Source organism: Cibotium barometz, chromosome 34 (assembly GCF_041138505.1).
Source record: "Cibotium barometz isolate CiBa-2024 chromosome 34, ASM4113850v1, whole genome shotgun sequence".
Taxonomy (NCBI): domain Eukaryota; kingdom Viridiplantae; phylum Streptophyta; class Polypodiopsida; order Cyatheales; family Cibotiaceae; genus Cibotium; species Cibotium barometz.
In genome coordinates this window covers 22,615,582-22,631,998 of record NC_141079.1, presented here as the reverse complement: position 1 = coordinate 22,631,998, position 16,417 = coordinate 22,615,582, and the positions used below count along the sequence as shown (strand labels likewise).

Genomic DNA, 16,417 nt, shown 5'->3' with positions numbered 1-16,417 from the left:
CTTGTGAGACAGGAGCACTAGAAGTATCGGGATGTGTGCTTCTCATAGCGTGAGAGACTATGGGTAGATGTGGCAGCCTTGATCAAAGGGGAAAGCTTCTGTATATGCAGGACTCATGTGAGAGAGTCTTTCGATGTGAACAGTGGCGGGACTTGTTTGTGGATGCCGAGTGGACAAGAAGCCATGATGCAGGGTCTTTGCAGGCTTCAAGGGTTCTACTTTGACGGCTGAGTTTCCAACCTTATTGTAATCAAAGCTCTCTTATAATCAAAAAAAGAAATACCGCAAGGGGCGCCACTGTGTTTTGGGGCCAATTGGTGTCCGTGTACTGTTAGCAGGAGCACTCTAGCTCCCCCTGTTTGTTTTTCTTTTCTAGGTCCTCAAAGGTGTTGAAGTGTTTTGTGTGCGAGTGTTTGTTTCACCGCCCGTCAAGTTTTTGAAGGCTGGTTTCATGGTTCCGTTGCCGGGACATCGTCGACTTTCTCAAGGAGGCGAGCCCGTGGTTATTTCATGAGAGTCACATCAAAAGGTTCTACATGTGGAAAGTGAAAAGGAAGTGGAGGAGACAGTGCAGGATCGTGTGTCTTTGCCTATATGAGGTGAAAAGCTGAAGATGAAGCTTAGGAGAAAAGGCACCAGGGACAAGAAGTAGTTGGCCAAGAACAAAAAGCAGTTTAAGTGTTATGGTGCAACAAGATGGGTTGAAGGCTATGGCTTTCGACACTTTGTCACCAGTGGTATCTTCACGGAGGCTTCATGGGTTTGGAAGGCAGCGTCTTTCTATGTTTAACAGTGGTGATCTACTATGTTTCATTGGGGACTTGTGCTTACCACTTGGGTGGAGTGCAAGCAGGTTTTGGGTGCCTGTGGATGTATGAGATAAGGCTCAGACGGAAGTGGAGGAACTTGATGAGGTTCTTATTCCCGAGCAGATATTGGCACATAAGGAAAGAAAGGTACGAGGTAAAGTTTCCCGTCGCTATCTTGTGAAGTCCAAGAACTATTCACCAATGGATGCGAAGTGGATGGAGGAGGGTAACTTAGCAGATTCACCTAAGGTATTACAGCTTTATCTTGATGCCTTTGAGTTGGAGCCGACTCTTGCTACGGCTCATTCAGGTTCAGCAGAGCATGGGTCTGGAGCATTGCCTGATGCTCAAGAGGGGGGTAGCACCTCCGCTCCCTTGTTATAGACAGGCTCAGTTGTCATCTAGGAGTCGCTTGGTGATATCTTTGTATTCACCCGAAGGTACTGAGGCTGATAGTACATCTGCTTATGGGACTCCTATGATATTGTGTACTAGTCACATGAAATGGTAAAGTTGGGTATGGTTCACAGTCGGCCGCACCTTGAACTATAACTGCAACTATGGAAAACTTTGTCTACACTTATGGATAACAGAGATGGTTTTTGCCTTTGGAACTAAGTATGACTGAGGAAGATTGGGACATTGATCTTTGTCATATGGTTCTGGCTGTTCTTGACTAGGGTGTTGGTCAATTGGATATTGAGATGATGCTCTTTGTGGAGTTGATCTCCTTTGGAATGGCATGGTTTGGTTGAGCTCAAAGTCTGCAACAACCTGAGCTAACACTTCGAGACTCTATGGAGGGCATAAGTCTTGCGAGCAGTCCTAGAGTTGGTTTGGTTCATGGATATATGGATCGAACTCTAAGTGTGTATGTATGCATACACTTTTTGAGGTATTATTGTATTCTGTTGCCATTGGATCTTGGTACCCTTGAGAATACATTGGGTAATACTTTGGATTGTGTCGTGTGATGCATGTATGTTGGTATGATACATCAAGTACTTTATTATGTTCATGGATGCACCAATGGGTGTGACTCCTGCAGGATGGCCATGAGACATATGTGGGAAGTACTTCGTGGATGTATAGTTTGGATGCATTGAGTGCCTTAATATGCTCATGTTTGTACCTCGAGTTGTTGGTCCTGTGGGATGTCCATGGGCGTAAGGTTTGCGAGTAGCCCTGAGACTGTTATTTTAGAGAAGGTAGAGCATCTTGAGGAGCATATTGTTTGTGAATGCATATGTGTCATGCATATGTTTGTCATATGTAGAATGATGCATGGTTTTGTTTTTGGCTAACACAGGTTACATGTTTCCACTTGGTTTTAGACTTTTGCTGCTTGTGCTGAAGGAACAAGCAAGAGTTGTTTGTCACTTTGACGTGATGGTGTGGCCATATTATCCAGGATGATTGTTTCATCACCCAGATGCACTTGGAGGGCCATTGCTTTTGTCATATGGGGAGTCTTTGCTCATAAGATGCCTTACTGTGCCATTGAATGCAATCGAGGATGCTTGCCATTTTTCAAGAGGGGCGTATGTTATGACCCTGTGTTTTTTCTTTGGACAATATGCAGGTGGGCACGGGGATAGAATGGACAGTGTGAATGGCATCAAGAAGGAAACCCATGTGTGGACGGCCCCAAGTGTGAAGGGGACAAAAGGATTTAAGTTTATAAGGTTTTATAACCTTTGATGATTTAAAATAATATTTTTGGGAGGATGCGTTTTTGCTATTAGTCTTTGTTTTTTGGAGAAAAGCGGGCTGAATCGCCTCCTTATCGTTAAAAAGGGGTGAGGTGGTGGAATCAACATGTGGTGTGTGTGGCGCTTCTCCTTGGCTGGCAGTCTGCCCTGCAGAATACACAGGCGAACAGGCGCAAAGTTGCGCAAGGGGAAAGATGGCTGGACTGCGTGGGTCTTTCTCTTTCTCTTGTGAAAAGCTACGCAGGTCTGCAGGACAGAAGGACAGCAAGCCGGCGGCTGTAGGACAGGAGACACACAGGGCTGAGGGTTTTTTTTCTCTCTCTCTCTCTCTCTCTCTCGTTCGGCGGGCTGTACCCACATGTTTGCTCTTTCTCTGGGCGACTAGCGGGCTGCAGGAAGTGCAGGTGGGACTGCCTCTCTCTCTCCCATACAAACAGTTGGGTCAGCACATGTGGGCGTTTTCCTTTCTGGCGACTGGGGGCTATGGGATACAGGTCTTTGGTTTCAGGTGGATACAAGTCTTTGGTTTCATATGGAAAACATGTTTTTAGATTCATGTGAACAGGTTGTAATTTTCTTGAAGTTACATGCAAGCTGTGGCTATAGGGAAGGACATGTAGTTTGGTACAGCCCTAGTGCCCTTTGGAAAAGGGTTTGAGGGATCCATGGTAGAAATGGAGACGACCTTTGGAAAGGAGGGTGGTGTTGTACAGGTGTGCCTTCTCTATGGTATGCTGTGCTGTAATAACGAGAGTATTCTTTTGGAAACAGATTAGAGTCCTTGCTGTGAGACAGGAGCACTGGAAGTATTGGGATGTGTGCTGCTCATAGGGTGAGAGACTATGGGTAGATGTGGCAGCCTTGATCAAAGGGAAAAGCTTCTATATGCAGGACTCATGTGAGAGAGTCTTTCGATGTGAACAATGGCGGGACTTGTTTGTGGATGCCGAGTGGACAAGAAGCCATGATGCAGGGTCTTTGCAGGCTTCAAGGGTTCTACTTTGACTGATGAGTTTCTAGCCTTATTGTAATCAAAGCTCTCTTATAATCAAAAAAAGAAATACCGCAAGGGGCGCCACTGCGTTTTGGGGCCAATTGGTGTCCGTGTAGTGTTTGCAGGAGCACTCTAGCTCCCCCTGTTTGTTTTCCTTTTCGAGGTCCTCAAAGGTGTTGAAGTGTTTTGTGTGCGAGTGTTTGTTTCACCGTCCGTCAAGTTTTTGAAGGCCGGTTTCAGCACTTGAGGACCACCTTGGAGTGTGGTTTGCCCGAGTTTCCACCTGGTTCTTAGGATATGGGCTCCGTATGGACCGGCCCCCCGCCCGTTCAGCACAGTTTGGATTCCCCTTTTCTCCAGCTCTCTCATGAGGACACCAATCGGGTTATCCGGTTAGATCTTCTCGTCTGCTACACCTACTGTACATGGATCACACCTTTGGAGCTCCCATCAAAGATATACTTCTACAAAGATCACTTCCTCACACACTGAGGATTGGTTCATCCAATAGCCGGGCTACCTGAGTGTTCACATGCCCCATGCCATGAGGATTGCGATTGGCCAGATACGGGTTTCATCCGACCGCCTTAGTGGAGAGAGGGAGAGTTGAGTGCGTCTTCATAGCTGGGGAGCTCATATAGAGACCCAAGGAGGAAAGGATTTACCGATTATGCCACACAGAGGTTGAGACAAAGGAGGATTACATAGGTCGCTGCCCAGTATACTATGAGATCTGTAGGAGGTTTCACTGTTTGCTCCATGAGGGATTTGGTCCTTTCTCTAGGATCATTGACTTCCCGGACTAGCGTTGCCTATGGCTCTTCCTACTCAAGCTCTGTAGACACAAGGACCCTTTCTTGAGAGAACTTCGGCCCCAACCACCTTCACTAGCCAGCCATCACCAACTTCTTTTGGACCGAGCCTCCTCAGTGGGGTCAACAGCTCGGGTGCGCCTCGTGCTCTCGCTGATGGTGGCAGTGCCAGTGGTCACAATGCCTTTGTCGCTGGTAGTGGGTGCTGGTTGGCTGCCACGGGGTGTCCTCCATAGCGTGGGTTGGGGGGGATCTCCAGGCGACTCACTGGAGTCCTTCTGGTGGAGACATGATCGGTCAGACCTGCTGCATGATGGCGGGGCAGCTGTCGCTGGCTCAATCAGGCGGGGCTCCCACACACCGGGGGCTGCAGCCATCTGCTGGTGAGGGGGATGCTTACACTAAGTTTATGTACATGTAATTCGCAGATATCGTGTGTAGCATGAGACATGCCTTGATCAGCTAATGATGATACCCATCTCAGCTAGAACTGACCTGATGGCGGAGGGAACATCAGGCCTCTGTGATGTGAGAATTGTCATATTGGAGGACAATCTGTCTGTTGGATGGAGGGTTGTGGTGCTTTGGATCGAGGGCGTCTGGCCTGCAGGGGGGAAGAGAGAGAGAGTTATATTAAACGTCTTCAAAAGACACAATGGGTCTATGAAACCAAAAGTGATACAATAGTGTTCATGTAATCTCATCATGTACAAAAGAAAACAAAGACGAGAGAGAGAGAGAGAGAGAGAGAGAGAGAGAGAGAGAGAGAGAGAGATATTTTGGATCTATTTGCGCTTGGGAGATCCATGAGCATGTGGGGTCTGCCCCTGAAGGATGAGAGGTACAAGATCCCATGCTGGAGTGAGATGTTTTGCACTGGCATAGAGGTCAAGCCTATTGAAATTTGAGATGGCGTAGATTGATTCCTTCAGAGGGATCAAATTTCATAAAGGGCATTTCAAAGTTGATCATGCTAGATGTGCCACTCAAACTGCCCATGTGAAGAGGTTGCTGTCTTCATCCCCCATTAAGTCTGGTGCATGGCCATTGGCCTGTGTATTTTTAAAGGTGAATGTACTGTCTGATGGGCTGCCTTGCCTATGAAGGCCACTCTTTTGAATCCAACATTGTGTGCTAGTTCTCAGGATCCAAGATTCTCAGCTTCATTTAAGCAGCTAGAGGAGGTTATGATTGAAGAGAGAAATAGCCAGTGAGACTTGCAAGAAGCAATTTATTGGCATCAAATTTTGTTGAATTGATTAACAAATCTTATATTAGCATAAATTTAGGTGACTTTCTAAATTAGTATTCACTTGTCCTTGTTTGTTTTAGCAGTTTGAGGGCCTCCAAGAGACAGCAGACCAACTAGCACAGCAGCTTGCAAATAGTGAAACGAGAATATTGGACCTAGAGCTTACACTCCAAGAGAAAGATAAACATATGGAGGAGTTGAGGCGAAGGATGCTTGCAATTCAAAATGAGACGGATGCAACTGTCATGGAGAAGTTTGAACTTGTCACTAAAACACAAGACATAAGAAAAGATTGCGATCAAACAAAAGTCAAACTCAAGGAGCTTGTTAGCATCAATGAGGAGCTTCTAAGGTTTGCTCAAGCAAAAGAAGAGCAGGTGAAAGAGTTGCTAGCTCACTGTTCAATTTCATTGAGTGGAGATTAGCTCACTAAAAACATAATGTTAATCTATTTGTTCCCATGTGAAACAGCTCGACTCTTTGAATCAGGAAGCAGTGTGCTTGCTACGAATAGTCAAAGTGACTACAGATGAGAACACTAAACTAAAGCAAAAATTGGAGGGCATACAAAAAGAGGTTAAGATCTTAAGAGAAGAAGATGAAGCCTTCAAACATCGATACAAGTTCATGAAGGCAAAATTGTATGAGACAGAGTATGAACTCACACAACGAGAGGAAGCTTTGGAAAGGCTTACACAACATCTAGCTGGGCTTATTGATGGAGACGATTGTGCTTCTGAAGGGGTGGAACAATTGAAGGCCTCACTTGTATACACGAATTTCAAGGAAGGAAAATTAGGTGAACAACTCAAACAGTCAAGGATCATTGTGGGGGAGCTTGAGGAAAAGATGGTCTGCATGGAAGCAGAGGTTTCCAAAGCCAGGAGAGAAATGGCAAGTATTAAGGAGGAAAACAGTACGGCAAAAAGGACAGATGAAGGGCAGCAAGAAGCAGATGAGCTGAGGCAACATCGGGAAGATGGGTTGCTGGAAAGAAGGATGTTAAAAGTCTCTTTTCCTATGGAGTTACAAACTACCTATTAGAGAAGTACATATTGCTAGGTTCTCTCTTTGTGGAGGTATATCCCACTTAGGGAAGTATGTACCATTAGTTTTTCCCTGTGGAGGGTTATAGCCCACCTGTAAGGGAAGTATATATTACGGGGATCCCTCTTCCTGAAGGTACAACCCACTCAATAGAAAAGTATATGTGACTGTTGGTAGCACTATGTTGGAACAGAGTAAACTTGGCAGATTCTTTACTTCACTTTCCTGTAGAAGACAACGTACAGAATTGAGCATGGCAGATCACTCAGAGAATTACGAAGGAAGTGTGGCAAAGCCTTGCATACATGGAAAGCATAAAGGCCCCCACAGATCTGTGTCATGACTCACCATGTTGCATTTGAGACTTCAAAAGATCTAGAAAGGTAAACAAATTCAAATGTTTTATTACTTGGGCATTTATAATCAACCATTAACAAGCCAGATCAATTATTACGTGCGTTTCATCATCTGTTAAAAGAAAACAGCACAACCAACGTCTATTTCTTGACATTCTAATTGCTTTAGTAAAGATGAGAAAATTCTACAGTCCATCTGTTCCACAGTATGGCATCCTTCAAGTCTTAACTGCCTCATATTTTTTTTGCAGATTCAAAGTGGCCTTGTCAGGGTTCATGTATACAACACTTTTTCACTCTTATAGTACCATAAAAAAACTCAACAGCAATCTATCTCTTCGCGTGTCATACAATAAGCTGTTCTGTTTCTTCTGGTGATTCTTACGTAGGATCATGTTTTGAGGGACTATGGAGGCCTTTGCATGAGAATTAGACATAGGAAACATAATCAAATGCTTCAAAAGCTAGGCCTTTTTTTATAAGCAGTGCCCCAACACAAGGAATGAGTCAGATTGAGAAGTACAACATTTCAGCAAAAAGTTACTTTTAGCGCACAAGCATGCCATTGTTTTCTTTAGATTAAAATCACAAAGAAGTGATTTGCAAGAAACATACATAATTTTACCATTTGGTTTGGATGGTTGGACAAAGCAATTCTGTTTAACACCCATCAAGATCCTTCCGAAGGGTCAAATGGATGCAGAAATCTGTGTGTATCTTGGGAAGTACCCTGCTACACATATTAATTACTACTTATTTAAGGTATCAGTTGGGATTCAACCTTATGAAGGTCAAAGAAACTTCTTTTACTTTATACCTCGACACGTATGTATTAAATGCTTTTTAGTATATAATGAGAGCGCATTTATCATCATCGAGATCTTGTTTTGATGGGGATCAAAATGCTAAGTAGAACTTTAATCTCATGTCAAGCAATAAGCCTCCAATATATCGTGTATATACTAAAATTGTAATTATTGGTTACACCAACTAGCATTAATATCGTGTACATACCAAAATTGTAATTATTGGTTACACCAACTAGCATTATAATGATGCCAATGTCGTCATCCGCTGTAAAAGAAAAAATCCCTACTTTGGTCACAACACTCCGACTATGGAACAAACGTTGTTGCATTGACCACAAAATACTCTTCATAATAGCGTTTGTAGACATGTAACGTGGCAAGGAATGCTAAGAGTAACGTTTACATTTGTCGTTTAGTTTCAATCAATTGTTTTTTACTAGTGTCATGACACATCTCCGATGGGCAAGAGTATTCTTGCATGCATAAAAATACAGTCTTGCTTGACACATCTCCGATGGGCAAGAGTATTCTTGCTTGCATAAAAATACAGTCTCGTCCTCATGGAAAGAGGAGAAAAAGACCTTATATTTGAAGCCCATTTTAGGCGTCATGGTTCTCAACTTGACAACCTATATATATATATATATATATTCCATACCCTTGTCTATACTATTGCAGTGATAGTGACTTCGGGTCAGCTGTTCCGCCAACTTTCGACGTAAAATACCGTTACTATATAGATGATTTTTTTTGCGATAAAGTTTTCGCTGGTTACTCTTTCTAAATGTATCAATATGGTCATTCTACGAATCTAAATTATTAAAAATGATATATGTTTCAGTTCCACCTGGAAGTATTTTAGACGATGGTAGGATGGGATTCAGACGACAACCCTGAAAGATGAGAATGCTTCGACATAATGGGGTAAAGAAATAATCATAATCACAATATTGGGTGGAGTGTACAACGGATTAGCAATCCGACGCGTTAGACCTCTCGGCCATCTCTCCAAGTAAAAGCTTCCTCTGTATCTCCTCGGAGTTGGTTGGAAACTTCTCATTTCGTTCTAGGATTCTTTTTCTTCGTGGACCACCTATGGCACGCGGGAAGGGCTCGTGCAGCTGCGGCCGGGTTTGAAAAAGGAATTGATCGTGATACCGAACCCGTTCTTTCTATGACACCCCTTAATTGAAAATTAAAACTTGGGGTATATATATATATATATATATATATATATATATATATATATATATATATATATATATATATATATATATAGGTTGTCAAGTTGAGAACCATGATGCTTCAAATGGGCTTCAAATATAAGGTCTTTTTCTCCTCTTTCCATGAGGACGAGTCTACATATATATAGGTTGTCAAGTTGAGAACCGTGATGCCCAAAATGGGCTTAAAATATAAGGTCTTTTTCTCCTCTTTGCATGAGGACGAGTGTGTTTTTATGCATGCAAGAATACTCTTGCCTCTCGGAGACGGGTCATGCTTGTCATATATATCAGAGTTTCTAAAGTACTTCCTAAAGAACACACATGCTTGCTATTTATATCATAGTTTCTAAAGCACTTACTTTTCTTTGAGTAAGTATTAGACTTGACATACATGTACATTAGCATTTCAACCCAATGTAGTGGTGATAATCTTAACACATGTGAGCAAACCATTAAAACAATCTTCGAGTGTTTGTATTATCTCTCCTTGGAAGTCTATACTCCTTGTCTTCATTTGTTCAAAATATATATATAAGATAATAACATTAAGTATTGCAAGATATATATCAAAAAAAGCTAAAAGATAAAATCTTACAAAACATATTTGATGAATCAATATTTGATATGAATGGCGTTTGAACAGGCTTGTAAACAACAAATTAAATTTTTTTGTAATGTTTAGTGTCTATGCACTGAAAATCTAACTTGTTAGACTTTTCATAGTTTACAAATATTAGATGTACATGAAGTTGATCCGCAATCTTTCGCAATCTTAGATTGTAAATTCTAAGGAGCCTAAAGCTCTCGTTGTAAGTGTCAGGATCATACAAACTTAGCAATAATTTAGATTCTAAAAAATAAAGATATTTCTTACTTCAAAAAAATGTATCAATAATAATTTTGTTTATAATTAAACATAAAAAGTAAGTATTTATATCGTAATACACTTGTGTACTCTAATAGTTCGTTCATTAGAGATATGGCTTGTTCTTTTCAAGACGAGGGGTCTACAATTGAGCTATAAAGATTAAATAGATTATGATAACAAAGATGATTATAATATAGCAAACGTCGAGACTAATACTTTCAATATCTTGTCTATCGTCATAAATAAATGAAAATGATCTCCTTGTTACATCCATCCTATGTATGCAATATTATCCATGATATCAAATATGATAGTACGGTTCACTAATCATTTACGTGAGATTTTGAGATCAATCTCTCTCTCTCTCTCTCTCTCTCTCTCTCTCTCTCTCTCTCTCTCTCTATGGACGTTAAGTATTTCGAACCGAGTAAAAAAAATCAATAATGCCACTGTAAATGAAAGTAAGTTGAAAGTAAAACATTCACTTATCCAAATGTTATAAAAACAAAGAAGAACTCACCGTGCCTCTACAACTATCTTAAGAATTTGAACCACCTCTTGAGCAATAGATGGGACACTCCATATTTGTGGATCTACATGGTGGCTTTACCTCAATATCAACCATTTATTCAACACAATGTAAGTATATTTATATATATCAATTCAATATTATCGACAATGGTAATGCCAATGTGGAAGATAAATTGAAGGAATTTTGCCATTCAACTTTTATTTAACTTCATTCTAAAAGAAACATCAATCAACTTGAAAGAATACACACTTACTGAAAGATAAAATAGATTGCACATGCCACATCTTCGAATATTCTCCTTCCCAAATGCTTGCTTAATTGATATACAGAGATATCTATGAATGTAGTCTCTAGCATTTGTAGACTCTTGTATCAATAGCTCGTTCTATACCTTCTGGGCATAGATTACATTTACATTCTTCTGGATGCCAATACTTCTTTGTAGACAAGATTAGCTGTATAAACTTTGTTTGTACCTTCATTGTTACTTTCATGGTCCACAATATCTTTTACACACACTTTCACGTCATCTAATGATCTAACACGTGAATAGCAATATACAATTGTCCATGTGTGGCGAAATAAACTCCCAAAAGCTAGCCTCATAGAAAATTGTCTCCTTAGGTAATTGAAGCATAGATGGTATGAATGTTATTCTGGGAATAAAGATCATGTCTCCAACGTTTGTATCTTTAATAATTTCTACTTCTGTCACCTTTGAGTGAAATTGCTTGCATATCAATCTAGTACCATTACAAAGTCCCTATCGAGGGTCCAAATTGCGGAGCAGCATGATAGGAGCATTCATCTTTAGAAGAAAGCGGTGATGAGGGTAACCACCTCCTAAGTTCAAACTATTCACTTCATATAATATTATGTCATTCTCAGAAGAAACAATCGAATCTGCATTGAGGTATTCTCTTTCAAGACCACGTAATGTAGTCAAGGCTAGTTCATTGATCTCATCCACCTCTTGATTTCATGGTGCAAGAATAGAGCGGTCTTTGAAGAAGCATGCACAATACTCCACTCTTTGAAGATCTTTGTACACCCATTCTAACAAATTCAAAAGGGAGTTCCCATGGATCAACATTCGTGGTGGAATTACAACTCTACCTTGATTGTTTGGATGGTCTATAGAGCTATCCCCATTTCGTAAAGTCCATTTGATAGATCTAGTTTTGTACAATCATAACCACTCTGAATGACCCACATGTTTTGAGTGAGCTTTAAAACATTCATATATCTCCAAATATATGATCGGCACAAGGTTGCATCAACAATATCCTCATGCGATCCCTTTGTCACAATAGGTAAGGTTTGCCTAAAGTCACCACCAAAGAGCATAATTTTTTCACCCAACACTACATCACTTTGCATGATGTCTTTGAATGTTTTGTCCAATGCTTCATATGCATACCTATGCATCATTGGAGCCTCACCCCAAATGATCAATCTTGCAAGCTTCAACATCTCGGTCGTCAATGGGCTTCAGAACCAATGGGATTTTGAAACGTGAGTATGCAGTGGCGTCCACTTGAAAGTAACATTGGAGCTATTTCAGAAGATGCACATGCCAAAGCAACTTGATTCTCTCCACGTAATCGCGATAGCAAGGCATTATAAAGATATGTTTTGCCTGATCCACCTAGCCCATCAAGGAATAAAACACCACCATTGTAAAAAGAAACGGCCTCAAGAATAGTATATCAAATGCTCTTGATTGACAATTAGTTAGACTGCTTTCCATGTAAACAACCAAGTCAGCATGTTGAACATAAATAGTATATCAAATGCTCTTGATTGACAATTAGTTAGACTGCTTTCCATGTAAACAACCAAGTCAGCATGTTGAACATAATCAAACATCATTTCTTCCATCAGCAAACCATTATTGATGACAATAGCAACACTTGATCTATCAAGAAGAGGTAGCCCTTTAAAATCATATAGCCGTTTTCCATATTGTTTTTGCAAGAGGTCTTGCATGTGTAATAGAGCTTGATTCTTAGCTATAGAATGACAAACACCAATGTCAGCACAACTTCTCTGCAAGCCATGAAAAAAATCATCCAAAAGTTTGGTAGAGAATTTGTTCCAAAGCTATCCAGGATAGCAAAGAGAGCTGAGAGACAGAGAGGTTATCAATTATTAGTATCATCATACATGAAAATTAGAGATGTAAATGGATTGTATTTGATGGACACACTTTTCTATATTATAAATATCTTTAATTATTACATCATGTTTGCTATTGTGCAGAGTCTATTCTTGAGATTGTGGTCACATGTGTGATATACGCGTCCAAGATCATACGTTAGGATAATGGCACTTGAAGTAGAATAAATGTAATAAGATAATATTTTGTTGTCTGTTTTGAAGTTAAGAATGTTTGTCAAAAACAAATTAGTATTTGCGTTTTTATTTTTCGAAGGAGGTTAAAGATGGTTAGGGACTGTACATACCTAAGTTTAAACCAAGTTTGTCGGCTTGGAAACATGAGTGTCTCGCCATAATTGTTCGTGAATAAGGGCTTGCATTTGAAAAAAACTAATGCCAATTTAATGGAGTACTTTAATGTAAATGAAATCAAAACGTTTGGAAGGGTTGAAGATGAGGAGGCGCATAGAAAATTATATGCTAGAATCAACTTAGATTCGGATAATAGAGCAACTCCTAGGAAGGGTTGAAGATGAGGAGGCGCATAGAGAATTATATGCTAGAATCAACTTAGATTCGGATAACATAGCAACTCCTATTGCTACGGTCCTCTAAGAACCTATCAAAATGAATAACACAAAGGCATTACGAGAGAGAGAGAGAGAGAGAGAGAGAGAGAGAGAGAGAGAGAGAGAGAGAGAGAGAGAGAGAGAGAGAGAGAGAGAGAGAGAGAGAGAGATGAAACATATTGAGAAATAGAAAAAGAAGAGCGAGAGAATAAAATAGAAAGAGAGATATAAAGACTTTGAGAAAATAGAGAAATCATAAATATCACGATGGAGAGCCAGGTGTGGAAAGTTGCAATACAAATTTTCCCTTGTACAAAAACATAAGTACTCTCACAAAATCTCTTGGCAACTACTCTAGTTTACAACATACGGCTCAGCTTTTTCATATTAGCATTGATTAGATTAATGGATATCTTTAGACTCAATATCTCTAAGCCTAATGTACGTACTTGCTCTTTTAGAGAATCGGCTTGTTCTTTGCATTCCCTGGTACATCCAACATGCAAATTTTCCATAAAGGAAATCATGTCTAGTTGGTTGGCCTCCATGAGACCACTACTATCAAGAACGCGATGAAGATGATTTGTCAACTCATCTCTTAGCATCTCTCTTCTTCGGGAGCCACTTCCACGGATATTATCCCAAAGGGCATTTAGGTACTCCTTGTTAACAACCTGATTTTTCTTGGTGCGCTTGCATATGTCCGTGATAGTTTGTAAACGTTTAGAACTTGGTTGTCTAGATGGAGACCTAGACTGAGTAAGGTGTTTCAGAACTCAAACATTCATAGGCGGGGTAGACAAAACTACTTCAGAATTGGAAGCTTCATACGCAGCCACTACCGCATTTGAGCCGTTGTTATCATTTTGCATCTCCATTTTGTTGAAATCCAAAATGAACAGCTTGAGGCTCTCCTAGCATCTCTTGATTTCTTAGTCAACATATAATATAACCCTAATAACCCAACTATATACCAACCCTATATACATGTAGATACCTCGTAGTTGCAAAGAAGAAATAATATGTAATCTTAGTGAGCCATATAATTGTCTCTCTAAAAGTTTGCAATTAAAAACCATAAAGAAAGTTCTTTACTTTTCAAGCACATTTCTTTGTTGTTTTAAGGCTTATATAGTCTTAGTAAAAGTACTGAAATAATTTAACGTATGTATATTCTCTTAGGCCCATATATTCTCTCTCTAGAACTCTCTCTACAATCAAAGGCAATGGTTTAATAAATGAAAAGTTTCTAGATAAGCTAGCCTTGCATATCAATATAATAAACATTCAATGAGACAGAAAGAGATATAGAAAGTATTTTAATGTGCAATCTCTTCTCTCTTCTCTCTCTCTCTCTCTCTCTCTCTCTCTCTCTTAGCTAACCAAACATATGAACATAAATAAATCTCTTTATCTATGCATCACATATTAACTCTGCAAACACACAAATAGATAGAGAGAGAAATGGCAACAATAAAAATAACCTTAAGTTGAAGAGAGAATGATATTAGAAACCACCGACAATGCTAGGTATTGACCTTGTGCCTTGCGTCTACACAATCACACATAGAAACCAAAATAACAAAAAAATTATGGACTCTCTCTTTCTTTATTTCTCTCTCTCACATTGTCCTAGCTACATTTCACACCAAACACACACAAAAGGCAAGAGTGAGTATTTGTGCGTTACGTGTGTGTGTGTGTGTGAGAGAGAGAGAGAGAGAGAGAGAGAGAGAGAGAGAGAGAGAGAGAGAGAGATCCATTAATAATCTCAAAGATTATTATTACATCATTATCTTTATCAATTTTCTTATCACAATGCACTTTAGTGTATCACTAAAAATGAAGCGCTTTTTCTCAGAGCTCCTACATCTGCTACCCCACAATAAAAAAGCCATCTAGTAATCCTAATGCCTCTTTGAATAAGAGGATCTTGGGATTGTCATTTAGCCTATAGGGGTCTATAACGCTATATAAATATATTGTGGATTAGCATCATGTCATCCATTAAATCCATGAGCTTCCTATTTTGGATTGGATGGGTATCCATGAGCTTCCTATTTTGGATTGGATGGGTATCCATGGTATCAAAAAATACCTAATTGGAGCATCTCCTAAAAAAAGAACGTACCTCAAAATTTATTATTTTTGTAGACCAAATTTCAAATGTCTACTGACATATCTTTGCATAAACATAAACAAACTTTATATTAAATAACAATCATGATCTTTTTTATACTGAGCGACAGAGAGAGAGTATAAGAAAAGGAGTGAGAGAGACAAAGACAATATATATAAAAAAACATTAAAATTACAAACTATTCAAATACTTAAAGAAACCTTATAGAACGTCACAAAAGAAAGATACACCCATATTTAATTTCTAATGAATTTATGCTTCGGAATACATTTTATAGCTTTATCAAATACATGTTGTACTTGATCTTTGTCACTAAAGAAATTATAGTCTATTTCATAAAAATCTATCAAGCCTAGATATTCTTTAATATACATAAGGGTTATATTTTCATCTACTTTTTCTAATTCTAAATGTATAATAATTTTATAAATATCATCCCATCTAGAAGCTTCAACCCACACTATTAAGAAAGCGATGCTCAAACTCTGTAGCCAAATTCACCCTTTCCTCAAATGAAAGAATGTTCCTCATGTGCTAAAAAAACTACAAGTCACCTCTTCCATCTATGTCAGTCATATTTACATACATAAATAGTAAGATGTTAACATAGGTAAGTAGATGTATGACATATATGTAGATGTGATATGTAAAAAAGCACATGTAATTACAAAAAAATATGTAAAAAAGAAATTTATATATTAAAAACATGTATATTTAAAAATTAAAGAACATGTACATAAAAAGCAATGTATATATCTAATAAGTGTGTGTCACATATATGTAACTTATCCTTGTGTAAATGCATATATAAGTTAGTAAAGAGTCTATATTTGCACATATATGTGTACAGGTACTCACATAGACTACCGATACATATGTAACATCTATCTATCAAATTAAGAAATAGAAGAAGTAGATATTTAAGAAATAGAGTCATGCCACAAATTGATATATGGTAATATTCTCTCCTTTTTTTTACAAATTAGCATGTGATTGTGTATGTGTATCCATGTGTGATCTATGTGATACATGTATATAGATGTGTGTGTGTGTGTGTGACCATATTCTGTCTTTGATAAATTCTTATATATATACTCCTTTCCATGCCAAAACTATTGCACGTACAAATGT

General features: G+C 39.1%; 1 protein-coding gene across 9 annotated transcripts in view; it reads left to right on the top strand.

Moving 5' to 3' along the window:
- LOC147618796 (uncharacterized) overlaps positions 1-7,856 on the top strand; it is a 34,556-nt gene extending 26,700 nt beyond the window's left edge. For 3 of the 9 annotated variants that reach the window (XR_015261968.1, XR_015261967.1, XR_015261966.1), the window contains exons 9-11: positions 5,660-5,956; positions 6,051-7,009; positions 7,234-7,856. Coding sequence is in view for 4 of the 9 variants with exons in the window: in XM_086773860.1 (XP_086629986.1) it covers positions 5,660-5,956; positions 6,051-6,623 (870 nt within the window). In the remaining 5 variants the exon portion in view is untranslated. Of the gene's footprint in view, positions 1-5,659; positions 5,957-6,050; positions 7,033-7,233 lie in introns of those variants that run through there. The other 6 variants (XM_086773863.1, XM_086773864.1, XM_086773862.1 and 3 more) reach the window with 3 other exon arrangements.
- Positions 7,857-16,417: the final 8,561 nt, after the last annotated feature.